Below are 13,700 nucleotides of genomic sequence, written 5' to 3' on the forward strand. Positions count from 1 at the left end.
AATATTTACCACTGGCATTTTTCTCTTCGTATCCCATATATCTAGGTACAAAAACGAAACAAATCATACACTACAACAAACAATACGCACTAAATGTTCACTGAATTGCAACTTATGAGAAACAGTAAATTTTTTTAAGTAAAAAAAAGCAACATATTCTTCTCACGCAATTATACGAGTGCGTGCTTACGATGCCATTTTTTGTATCGGGTTATTGCCTTTTCAGGTAAGTATTAGGGTCAGATATAAATGCGGCAGATGCCTTAATTTTGAAAACAGTGCAACGCCAAGGTCAGAATACAAGTTATACGGCTTCATAAAGACAACCGCAACATTAGCACCAACGGGATGAGACCGTAGTTCAAACGTGCTACCTCCTAAACTTAGTAGTATAAGGGTCACGTCTCTATCAACTGTACACACTGGATAAGAAACCAACTACCAGCAAAAGCAGTTTGTTTATCTGGAATTTGAAGGTATTTCTCCGGCACCAAATGTGAAAGAGAGGGGTGGATCTGCAAATTGATGTGGAATCCGAACCGCATGTCTTTTCATCGGGAATGGAATCCCAAGTCTCCTGCACTAAGCACGACAAAGTGAAGATATCTACTTACTACAATTTACGAAAATTTAGCCTTCAGTGTTGCCAAAAATATCATCTGGACCGTTTTAAATTCAAAAATTTGTATGCTGATAAGTAGCTACGCTGATAAGCTATGGACTTGCTTTCATCAAAAACACATAAAATAGCACAAAAAAGCAATATGAAATAGGAAGTTCCACAGTCTTTTACAGAAAGAATTTTAAGTGATCAGCATTTGAGAAGTTGTTTATGACTGCTTTATTACATGCAGTGACGATAAAAGAATGGAGAAGTTACGATGGCATTAACGAGAAAAATGAAATGAAATCTTAAAGTTTTACGTCCCACGATTATGCCGGTTAGGCTAAAGGAGACAGTGCCGATGAGAGATGAGTGAAATGGTGGAATGAAGAAAGTGGGAGGAAACGGGAGAACCTCGAGAACACCCACGAACACGGTGTTTGTCCACCATAAGTCCACACGGCGCGAGCTGGGATCGAACCAGGGACCCCCAGCACCGGAAGTGAACGCTCTACCACTGAGCAACCGCGCCCCCCGGCATTAACAAGAATACTGAAATCTTTGTTTTACCATGTGTTAAAAAAAAATGACTAAACACTAAATACGTGGATCGTTTAATATATGTTTCCCTAAACTGTAAACAATTTTTTAAGATACATTTGTAACCTATACACACACGTGTAGGTGGGTCCTTCCTCACCTCTCCACATAATCCCCATTGGAATTCAGGCATTTATCCTACCGTTGCATCAATTTGTCTAAACCCTTCGCAAAAACCGGGTTCTGGCTAGTTAGCACTATCCTCACATTTCGCTTCACTTCTTTTGTTTCGAAACGTTCACCTTCAAATGCATACTTTAACACCGGAAAAAGAGGGATATTCTGCGCTAAATTGGGGTTGTGTGGAGAGTGGGGCTGTGCGTTATCGTCAAGAAGAAGAGACAAGGTCGCTTGTGTGGAATTGCATTTCCCTGAAGAAGAGTTCAGGTTTGATACATGCGACTTGGTTTCTGTCAATTGAGGAGTTTGATGCAATAAGGGCGTAAGTCTGAAACATGCAGTTGGAGAAAAACGATGTTGAAAAATTTAAGTAGTGTTTTTTCCTTACATAAAACAATGTAATATGCAGCATTTTATTCATATATTGAATTGAAATGTTACCAGGAGGCTAAAGAAGCATGGCAAAAGCCACAAAATGCGTTTGATGCAAAAAGGGCGTAAACTCCCTTACGCTCTTATTATATCAAACTCCTCAATTGTTGTTCTTGACGATAACGCCCACCCCACTCAGCACGCAAACAAGAAACAAAATTGACGAACTGGGATGGGAACGGCTGCTCCAGTCTCTATACAACCTTGATTTAACACCGAATGAGTTCTATCTTTTCCCGGTGTTAAGGTCTGCATTCCAAGATGAAAGATTCGAAACAGATGAAGTGAACCGATATATGAGGAGAGTACTAAATATCCACAGCCGTGATTTTTTGCAAATGATTTACACAAATTGATGCAACGGTGAGATAAATGCCTGAATTCCAATGGGGATTATGTGGAGAGGTGAGGAAGGACTCACCTACACCTCTATGTATAGTTTACAATTTTTTTTTTCAGCTTAGGAAAGCATATATTCAACGACCCACGTATATTAATAACACTTGCGTCACAATTTCGGAAATATAACCTCGCTTTCATCAGCCACATTATCTGGTAAAGGTGACGTTACATTGCTGAAAGAGTTACGCACGTGTTATTAATATAGTCAGCGCTTAGGTCAGGTTTTATTATGACACGTTGAATATTTCGAAAGCTATAATGAACCAGACGCAAGCCCTGTTTTATCTATCTTTCTTTCTATCAATGCAACTCCTATTGAGACCACATTTCTATACTGTCTTTAAAAAGAGTCCTGAGAAATTAAATGGAATGAAATCTGTCAGTTTAACGTCCCATGAATATGCCTGTTCGGCTAAGGGAGACGGATGATTTACGCAAGTGAATAGCAATGGAATTGGTGGAATGAGAAAGTGGAAGGAAACGAGTACCCCGAGAAAACCCACAAACATGATGTTGTCCACCACAAACTTACTTGACCGGGGATCGAAACAGGGATCCTACGTACCAGAGGTAAGCGCTCGTGCCCCCCAAATAGTCCGGAGACATCCTCTTATAAAAGCATATACGGAATCAATTTTGTTAATAGCTTTTATCACCTTAAGTTCGTAAAGCTGGGCTAACGAAACGATAAAAGAAAGTATACGTTGGGTGTCACAATTCAGATAACAGTTAGTGTATCCAACAGCTTAACATGTTTATTACAACAATGTCCCCCATCCCCTGAAAGAAAGAAAACAAGCTACATTAACACAACAAAAATTACAAAATTACTTACGGAACACTGTAAGCATCACAATTTCATAAAAATCGAAGTTTAAATTGTTTCCAACAAAAGGAAAGAAAGAAAAAAAAAAGAAAAGAAAAAAAGGGATAGGTCAGTAGTGTAATGGTTTCGTATAATGGATTGGCTGTGAGGCGTCGAGTTGAAGTTACAAATGAAATTTAAGGAAATTACCCATCTCTAAAATGACAGTTAGTGAGTTTAAAACAAAAGGATTCGCTACGTTTTTCACAAATTTAAAACGGCGAATCCAAATAAACTATTTCTTATTCTTTATATTTATTAAAACTGTATTAAGACAAACTGGATAAGGAGCCGAAGACTATGGAACTTGAAATGCAGTGTTGAGGGCAAGGATAAAACGGTAACCAACGGATGTGGTAGACAAAATCTAAGTAGATATTGGTCAACATATGAACTTAAGGATTTTTTTCAACATAGCAACACTATGTAATACATGCTTTAACCCTGAATAGCGCGTGCTAAATACATTGTAACACTATATAAAATAGTCATTATTTCGTTCAAACTTTGCTTTTGTGACCTGGATAACAAAATCAAGAAATTTTATACTACGTAAGCAACTTTCCAAATATGAACAGGTATGAAGAGTGAGTACTTTTCCGAGGTTTGCAATTGTAAAATAAATGATTTTCCCGTATTAGACCAAAAAAATGTCGGAATTTTATTGTGCTTTCGCTAAACACTCCTTGGTATCGTTATTCTAAGTCCAATATATCTTGGTAGAAGCGCTCGTCTTGGCCCTCTGCGTATGCTTCTCCTGGAACTGATAGAAATAAGCGTCAAGAATATATGAACTTTCAAGGACATCGTGCAAACATTTTGTCGCTGCGATCCAGTTCCGTTTCGGTCTTATATTTATTAGATGGGTCGTCAAGAGATGGTTCCTGAGGTTTCTTACCAAGTACGCAGGAAAAATGGAGCCCCTACTTTGATGCTGGTGTTACTAACCACGGTCACTGTTTTACACCACTAAGAAAACTGTCGTTATAGATGCACTGAAAAAGCCTTGAACGTGAGCAGTGGCAACGCCGCTGCTAGCTGTCAGAGACCTTCTGGCTGCTCTATAAGAAGCTCCGAACCACTGCAACAGAGTTGTCCCATACAAGAAATCTGACATATGTATGCACTTTTTGTGACGACATCTCTTATTCATATAGGTTTATGTATTCACTTAGCCATCAAAATTATACTCAGAACTAAATATTGAGTGGTAGATATCCTGTAACAAACATATCAACATTTTATTATAAAGGTCACAAAATGAAAGTTTGAGCAAAATAAGACACCTTTTGCCACTTGCTTTCTGTATAAGCAACTCACAAAACACTTACATCTATTGGGAAAAATGATAAACACTTTTTGTGTTAGGAACAAAAAAAAACTTAAAATTTTGTCACACAGAGATACCAATGAAGGTAAATCATGCAAAATATAAGTAAACCATCGTATCGTCAGTACCTGTATCTTCTTCTGTCGCCCTAATTTCAGAGCAAGAGCCTTCTCCTGAGCAGATGATTCCGGATCATGGACAGCCATGTGCCGAATTAAGTTGCCTTTGTGTCGGAATGCTCGACAACACTCTGGGCATTCGTGTGTCTTTTCACGAGGTAGGGGTGGAACGTAGTTTGGATTATGATACAAGTTTTGGTGTCGCTTCAACAGCTGCTTTTGACGGAATGACTGCAACGAAAGCAAAATCCAGCATCTCAAGAGTTGTCATGTCAGTACGTGAAACACGAAGAATTTGACGAAGTTATGCTGAGTGATCACATCTGGTGTTTTAATGTTTGTACGAAACGGTATACATTCCAGTAATCAATAGAATGATTTTGTTTACCTTAGCATTTTGTGTTCAGGGAAATTTGTGCGAGAGTAAGTCTCTACAAAATACTTTTTTTTTTTAAGGATAAAACCAAGATTTATTTGAAGTTTAACGTCTCTTCTCCGCACAAAAGCTATAGAAGACAACGACCTACAGTTTAACGACGGATCTAAACAACACGAAGTGTCAATGAGAATCCAGTCCAAATCTCCCGTACCAAAGCCATAAACGCTAAACGGACATTGATGGAGAGCAGATTTGTGTTTTCTTAAGCTGATTTTCCTTGAGTTTACTATAGTTTGAGCATCAAGTCTATGGTATGGAGTCCTAGTCATGGGATCTGATCCCTATGTTCTTCAAACAAATATCGAATCCTTGTTTTTTGAGTCAGCTATTTAGCCAAGTCCTATATGTGTGCGTGCTCAAAAAATTGTTTGCACTGTTGAGATTTACAGGCATGACCCCCTTCATTACTTTACGCACAAATACAATATTTAAGCCTGTTCTTTGGATTACTATCCCCACAATATTGAGTTTGTTTTAAGTTGTTCTTAACAGTACATGAAGCTTCCTCAGTTAGTAGTGCTCTCGTTCAAAAAGGGCTTTGGAAAAAGTGCAGATAAAGTTTATTTGGTGCAAAAGCATCATTTCGCACCCCCCTAACATCATTTATGAAACTGTCTTCTTCAAAGATTACAGTTTACATCAAATGAACCAAATCATAAAACAAACTACATTTTACGCAGAAAACTAGAAATAATATTTAGGTTAATGATTATTTACCCACACATTTTCAACGTTAAATGTAGAGAAAATAATTGGATTTTATATGAACAGTAACAATGCACTTGGTACTGCTCTAAAGTAGCTTAGTAATTATTCCCCATCAATGCTACAACTACAATATCAAAATATGGTTGCCCTGCTTATTTCCGAAAACAAGGAATTTTCAGTACTTGATGGAAAATCATACTGTATGCTGCACTACATAAGCACATGATAAAATACAAATTTTTCTTTGTAATTTTTTAATGTGATATTCAGCAGAACTTTTCAGTTTTCAAATTTGAAACATGAGGTTCATTTTATGGTGTGAGGATGAAAGAAAAACCTCGGCTTCAGAAAACTTAAACGTTTCTTGAAACCTATAGCTATTGAAATTAAGTTTTCACATTGTGGGCTTTTTCCTGCATTCTTTAGTTTGCCCGTTTCAAGTATTTTTTAAATATATATATACGTAGGGTAAATAAATATGAAGAATTAAGTTCTGAACTTGTTTAAATATATCAACGGAATATTCACGTAGCGTAACAAGCGCAGAAACCTTCGCTACAAATTTCAATTATAAAAATTTTCATTACTTAAACGAACATTTGTACGAAATCGATCAGCAAACAGAATTTTATTTAGCACAAGAATTATGTTTCGAAATTTTTAATAGATGCATATCAATTCGGTTGATGATAGTCGTTGGCAGTTTACAGATTAACCAAAACATATTATTATTAATACTGACGGGCTATATAACACTCAAGAGATGCTGAATCTTCTCGTGATTATGAACAATAAATTCAAAAACGAATGTACAACACCATGCATTCTTATTTCCAACCACTGCCTTAATATTCTAATATAAAATTCTGAGAAAATGAAATATTCCTTTCCTTTACAGTACATGAGGAAGTTGTACATGTATGGTTCCACAGAAATATCCACTTTATGCAAGTGGCTAATTTATAGATGGGCACTAGAGTAATAACAGAACACGTAGAGAATAATAATACACACATATACAGTCACATTAAGCAGATGTCAGATTTAACAGAATATAGTGCTCATATGTTATCCGATTCTAATCCTAACTATTTATAAAACGACATGAATTCACTCACTGACATAATATAACGTGTACTTCCGGTAGACGTGTGGAAAGTTGAAATTTAGCATGATTGTAGCTTTTGGGAACTAACCCACAAGAAAATTGCAAAAATTAAATATTTTTAACTTTTGGGGATTTAAAGGGGGAATGAAGAAATTCCCCACTTTATTTAAATGGGCCTTTTTGGACCTATAATCTCATGTTTTAGATACTTGGAATTGGAATAAGAACTTGAAATTCAGTATGCTTCTAAGTTTTCTAAAGAATTATTTAACAAAATCCCTAAAAGTAAAAATTTTCAACTTTATAGTAGTTTTATCCTGAACTGAAAAATCTGTCCCATGTTACTTATATGAAACATCATCTACACCCCAAAATGTTTAGGCACTTCCTGTAGGGCTACAATGATGAAATTTGGTATGACTGTATCCTACCGGGAGTAACACAGGAAAATTGCCAAAACTGATTTTTTTTTTTTTTTTTTTTTGTTGTTGTTTTTAGGGGGTCTAAAGGGGAAATGAAAAATCTCCATGTTATGCAAATGGGTGTTTTATTGGGACACAAAATCTTACCGTTTAGGTAGTTGAAATACAAAAAGACACTTGAAATTCGGTATAATTGTGGGTTTTAGAGCTGTGAGGCCGTAGATTGAGCGAACGTGGGGGACTGGGAGCGGAGCCACAGCTAGCCAAAGGCTAGTCTTATATTCAGAAATGAATATTAGTTCTTTTGTCCCGTATACACATCCACACGGTTGGTTTAGCATACTTTTAAGAACTTTATCAAAGAGACCATAGGCTCCTCAGAATATATATATTTTTTAATGTGTATTTTAACGAAAGAGCGGGTTCAAAGGGGATAAGTTTGTTTAAAATGTATAACAAAAATAAAGTATTTCAGAAGCCTTGCATGTTAGGGAGATGAAACTCGATATTTAAACTCACCATTGAAAATAATTCAACACGTATTCGAACGTTTTCGAAAATTCTGCTTCTAAGGAAGGAAAAGGGGTAATTTATATAACATTTCAATTTTATTTAAAATGGAGAGCGGTCCCAAGTTTGATTCCCGGTGGGAACATTAGGTCAAGAAAGGGTAAAAGGATTTTTCAGGCCGGCTATCCTGGGTGAGGTTTCCCTGCGTTTTCCTCATTCACACCCGGCAACTACCGGGATGGTACCTAACAGACAGGTCCCAGGCCGCTTCCTTCCTCTCCCAATAATTTCTTCCTTCCCTTTCTTCTAATAGTGTGATCGCTGAGGGACGTCATCTCTCATACGTGACGGGCTACCATGGCCATTGTCCCCGAAAACCCAAAAATCAAATCCTAAACATTTAAAACAGAGAATTTCAGGAGTACCTCAAAAATGTTGGGAGGTGAAAGTTTGTCTATAAATTCGTCATTAAAAATAATTGGGAAAGTGTCTAAGTATTTTTGAAAATTCTGCTCCTAACAGAAGGAAAAGAGGAGACGGGTATATGAACTACTATGCAAAATAGCTACAACATCTTATATTACACCCAAGCAACCCCGGGAACTTCACTAAGTACAAGGAACTAAATACACCAGCTGTTTTACCCGCCTATGTATGTAATAATACAGAAATACGTATTATTGCCTGTTTATTTTCTATGGAACCATGTGTCGCCAAACTAGTTTCACTGTACAGTAGCGCAAACTAAAAAATGGAAATGTTTTGTAAACAACCAAAGTGCTTTGAAAACTCCGAGAGAGAGATTAGTACGACTGGACGGAAAACTGAATCCAGGTCTCGGCTTTAACGTGCCGGTGCTCTAAGCACTATGATAACCAGTTCTCTCCCTGACCAGTCACACATTCCTACTCTGGTCATGTGGAGCAGATTGGTAAGCGTAACTCTTTGCACACCAGCACATTAAACTGGAGACCTAGGTTTAAATCTTGGTCCAGTAGCACGTTTCCTCTTTCAATCTTCATTTTTATTTATACGTATTAATGATGTATTGTACAGAAAAATCAGTTGATTCGTCCATTTTTTTTTTTTTTTTTTAACTCTAGAATATAGTGTTCTAACGAATAACCTAACTGATATACAATCAACTGAAACTGCTACCATTATAAGGCAGTAACTGAAAGAATTCCATGGTATCGTAGATCCATTTCTTAATTAGTCAACTCAGCAAAAAGAGCTTGTAGAAGCCGAGGTCACATTCACCAAAAAATGCACCCCTAGTACACCAATCAGAGCTGTGGTGAATTTTACGCTAAGCGTAGAACTTTAGGCATATATATATAAATACACAAAGGATGTTTCTGAATTTCTATTACAACATTTGAGAGGAGGTTCTACACGCAACAATAAAGCCAGTAGTGCAAACATTAATACAGGAAATTACAGAGAATGATACCCTGGAAATCACTAGCACTATTCAATTTATAATTTTAAAAACGCCGTTTTATACAGGGTATTTAAAAACAACACCGATAACGTTTGGGAGGTGATTCCTAACACCAAGATAAGACAAAATGTATAGACCAACCCTGGTGCACAAATGCTTCCTTTCGGAGTTATAGGATACCGAAAATGTGAAAAAATGAAATTTAAAGGTCCATAGTTCCAATACTATTGTACCTACCGTAGTCAGATCAGGACTATTTAGGAACTAGTATGTGCCCTATCGAAATATCCATGTTTCAAAATGCTGCAGTACTTCCGCAACAATTTTTATAGACGTAGTTGGTGAGTACTTCAAATTATATGCCTGTAGCCAAACTCCCTTTATAAAAATTGTTGCGTGAGTACCTTAGGATTCTGAAACATGGATATTTGGATAACGCACATATTAATTTCTAAGTAAAGTCTTGACCTGACTACGGTAGGTCCCATAGTTTTGGAGCAATGAACTTTTAAAATTGATTTTTTTTCATGTTTTCGGAAGCCTATAACTCCGAAAGGAAGCATTTATGCACCCAGGTAGGTCTATACTTTCCGTCTTATCTTGGTGTCAGGAATCACCTCCCAAATGTTGTCCGTGTTGTTTTGAAACACCCTGTATATAATTCATAGTTGTTACTATCATTAATACTAAAATTAATTTAGACTTTTACATAGGCTTCTTATGGTTTATGTTTTCTAAGAGAAATCCTCCCAAATATTAAGAAAGAAACTCTGAAACACCCTCGGGATACAAACACTTAAGATTTTCTTGCATAAATAATAATGTCAGAACTGAATTGAGTACGAAGTAAAATAGTCAATGCGCTAGGAGACTCTATTTGCTCAAGTTAATCAATTATACCATAATAGGTTAAATCTTGAACATCTCAAACACAATGACCATTTTAGTTCCTCGCAGCCGTAAGTATGTAGCAAGAAACTGAGCAATTGACAAGCCTACCATATTGGTTTTTGCTGGCCCCTATCCACAAGGTGTTTTGACTACATTAATGTCTCGAAGAAAGGAAAAGAAGACTTTTGGTTTATTTTCCAAAGCGACCAATCTCTAATTACTCATGACGTCAACAGAAAAGGGACAGCATGGACCAATAGGACAGTCTCTCCCTCTCAGCTTCTTACTATATCTATACGGTAACGATTTATTTATTATTTACTATTTTAGGAGGAGGAAAAGGAAAATTAGGGTAGGAACTCTTGAAGTCTTCCAGCATACCTACAAGAAAAAAAATGAAAATGATAAATTATACAAGGAGATATAATAAAAATTAATTGGAGAAAAAAAAAACGTTGGAAAGCTCCAATCTTATTAGAAGTCAATATACACAACTGCAGAGGAAATCGGTACATTTATTACCTGCAAAGTGAGAAATCTATTCTTTGTATATAATACCAAAGAAAAATAATTTAAATTCAACAACACTGATTTCGGTTATGTAAGATTGGTAGGATTAGGATTTTAGCTTCCCTTCCAGCAGAGAGGCTATACAAGACGTGAACTTATAGCATAATGGGATCTGAACCACATGAGCTCCCTTCTGGGATCAAACTCGTGACTCCTGCGCCGAAGGTGCATGCGCTAGTCATTTAACCACAAGGGAGCTATCGGTTATGTTACAGTAGACTAATTTTAGCTAGATTTGTTAGGTAAAATAGATTATAGCTAACAATCATCGTGAACAAGGTAGTCATGTTACAATAAAGTAGAGAACATTAGCGGTAAAATAAGCAATTGTCACAAGAAGTTTCAATGTGACTTGACAACTTGAAGTAATTTACATTACGCAATTAAGGAAATTTATTTCACGAAAACCTAGCATAACTAAGTAAAAAGTTTGAAATAAAACTGGTTTTTAAGATATTGTGCACAATGTCTGAATCTCTAACATTTTTTAAAACACAAGCTTGTTATGTTTATTTTATTTTTTTCTTTCCTTCTCTTTTTTATTTAATGCTACAGTAACGCAAAGATTATTCGCCATATGTATTGGATAACAAAACTGATTACCTGCAACAAATTATTTCTTTTACATTTTGGACAGATGAGTTCACAGAAAGAAAAGAAAATAAAGAAAGAGAAAGATAGATAGACAGACAGACAGAAAGAAAGCAAGGAAGAACGAAATAAAGAAAGATACAGACAGAAAGAAGATAAAGAAAGCAAGCAAGGAAGAAAAAGACAGACAGAAAGAAAGAAAGCAAAAAAAAACAGAAAGAAAGAGAAATACAGACAGAAAGAAAGCAAACAAACAAGAACGAACGAAAGAAAGAAAGAAAGAGAGAGAGAGAGAGAGAGAAACCATTATTCCAATTTTTGAAATTAGAATGTTAACTCGTACATTTGCAAACATATTTTCGAAACAAGTTATGTACGTGTATTGTTGTCATTTCATGCTATTCATAACAAACTACGTTTGTCCTTAAAAAAAATTTAAAAAAAAAACTGTTCTTTCCTCTAGACTCGCCAAAAATCTCTTTAGTTTAGTCATGAAATGGATGAAATGGCAATGAAATATGCCTCATAACTTCAACGAACAGTAGTTCACCAACATATTATTCGATACATAGGTTACAGGAAAAGGTACTACTATAGCATTTTGCATTAAATATCTCCTGAATCATCATTAGTAACAATGTAATGAAAAATAAGACTTGATTGATTACTAATAAAGAAACTGCATTCAAGTTGCAATATTCTTAACACAGTTTACTACTAACTGAAACGAAATAAATGAAAATGGAACACACAGCGTGTTTATAAATGAATGGTACAGTTTTAAAAAATACAGTAAATCTATTCAATATTTTATATGGGCCCACCTTACAGCGTAAGCAGCGGCAATTGTTCAAGTTTCTGATGCATTAACCACAATCCTTCAATATGTGCACCCTTGGTCACATGACACACATCTACACTGTAATTAAATTCTTCCCATAATCGGTGTAGTTCGTCCACCGTGATGGTCTGCACTGTATGCGTTATCCGATCAGAAACTTCTTTAAGGGACACGGGCATTGGTGGTACATAAACTCTGTCTTTAACAAACCCTCAAAGAAAGAAAATCGCATGGTGTTAAATCCGGAGAACGAGGTGACCAGTAAAGAAGGTTGTCGTCTTCTGTTGCAGCACGTCCAATCCCGCGGTGGTGAAGAACACGATTAAGAAGCTGTCGCACATTCCTGTGAAAATGTGGCGAAGCACCAGCCAGTTGCAAAATGTAATCATCATAATTGGTGTTCAAGCTGGGGTATCAAACCAGTTTTCCAACATGTCTAGAAATGAGTCACCAGTCAGTTTCTTGTTCGAAGAAAAATGAGCCGGGCGCTTTAATGCGGGACATCGCACAGAAAACGCTCACTTCTGGAGAGCCACGCTGAAACTCTATTTGTATGTGGTTTCTCGATTCCCCAGATACGGATATTGTGTATGTTCACCATGCCACTTACATGGAATGTAGCTTCACCGCAGAAGATAAGTCGTTCAATAAAACCATCTTCCTCCACACAGAAAGCCTTTTCCTGTTGCGACGCCACCTCGGAGAAAAATGAAATTTTTGAGTTTTACGTCCCACAATTATGTCGGCAAGGCTAAAGGAGACGGTGATGATGAGAAATGAATAATGTGGCGAAATGAAGAAACGGGACGAAACGGGAGAACCACGAGAAAAAAACACACACACGGTGTTTGTCCCTCACAAAGTTCACTTAGCGCGAGCAGGGATCGAACCAGGGACCCCATGTGCCAGAGGTGAACGCTCCACCACTGAGTCACCGCGGCCCCACGACGCCATCTCGGAAACTGATGCTGCAACCCGGCACTAAGCATGACAAACTAACCAGCATCACAAGCAAACATCAGGTAGCGCATGAGAAACTTGAACAGTTGCCACTGCTTATGGTGTATGTTTTACCAGCGTAAGGTAATAAACAGATTTAATTATTAACTTTAAAAAAAAAAAAAAAATCATTTATAAACACGCTGTATATCATCCTGTAAGAGATAAAACACATCATTTCAGATATATTTTTATCGCTACAGTGAATTATACTTGCAGGAAGCTTTACAGAATTATTATATAAAACTATCTGACGTTCGTTAAGCTAATTTAACGAAAAATGGTGAAAAAAAGTACCAACTTGACCATTTACTAATGTTGAATATACAGTAAACCATCAATGTAACGGACAGAATGTGACCAATAATAGAAAAAAAAAATGAAATCTTTCATTTTTACGTCACATGGTTATGCCAGCTAGGCTAAAGGAGACGGTGATGATGAGAAATGAATGCAGTAGTGGAATGAATAAAGTGGGAATGAACGAGAAAACCCACGCACACGGTTTTTGTCCACCACAAAGCCCACTTAGCGCGTGCTGGGGTCGAACCAGGTACCTCACCCACCAGAGGTAAACGCTCTACCACTGAGCCCCCAGCAATGGCAAAAGTAAGAGGCTATATGGACGTAATCATTGCATATTTACAGGGATGTTTAGGTTCGAAAATGATGGCTTGTTATAAACATTTCATGCAGTTTAGAACT

At 36.8% G+C, this 13,700-nt stretch overlaps 1 protein-coding gene across 10 annotated transcripts in view; it reads right to left on the minus strand.

The window, feature by feature from the left end:
- LOC145674424 (uncharacterized) overlaps nt 1-13,700 on the minus strand; it is a 138,871-nt gene that overhangs the window by 15,419 nt on the left and 109,752 nt on the right. For all 10 annotated transcript variants that reach the window (XM_081744462.1, XM_081744465.1, XM_081744471.1 and 7 more), the window contains one exon: nt 4,482-4,703. In XM_081744462.1, the coding sequence (XP_081600588.1) occupies nt 4,482-4,703 (222 nt within the window). The remainder of the gene's footprint in view (nt 1-4,481; nt 4,704-13,700) is intronic.

Source organism: Thermobia domestica, chromosome 17 (assembly GCF_964235325.1).
Source record: "Thermobia domestica chromosome 17, izTheDome1.hap1.1, whole genome shotgun sequence".
Lineage (NCBI taxonomy): Eukaryota > Metazoa > Arthropoda > Insecta > Zygentoma > Lepismatidae > Thermobia > Thermobia domestica.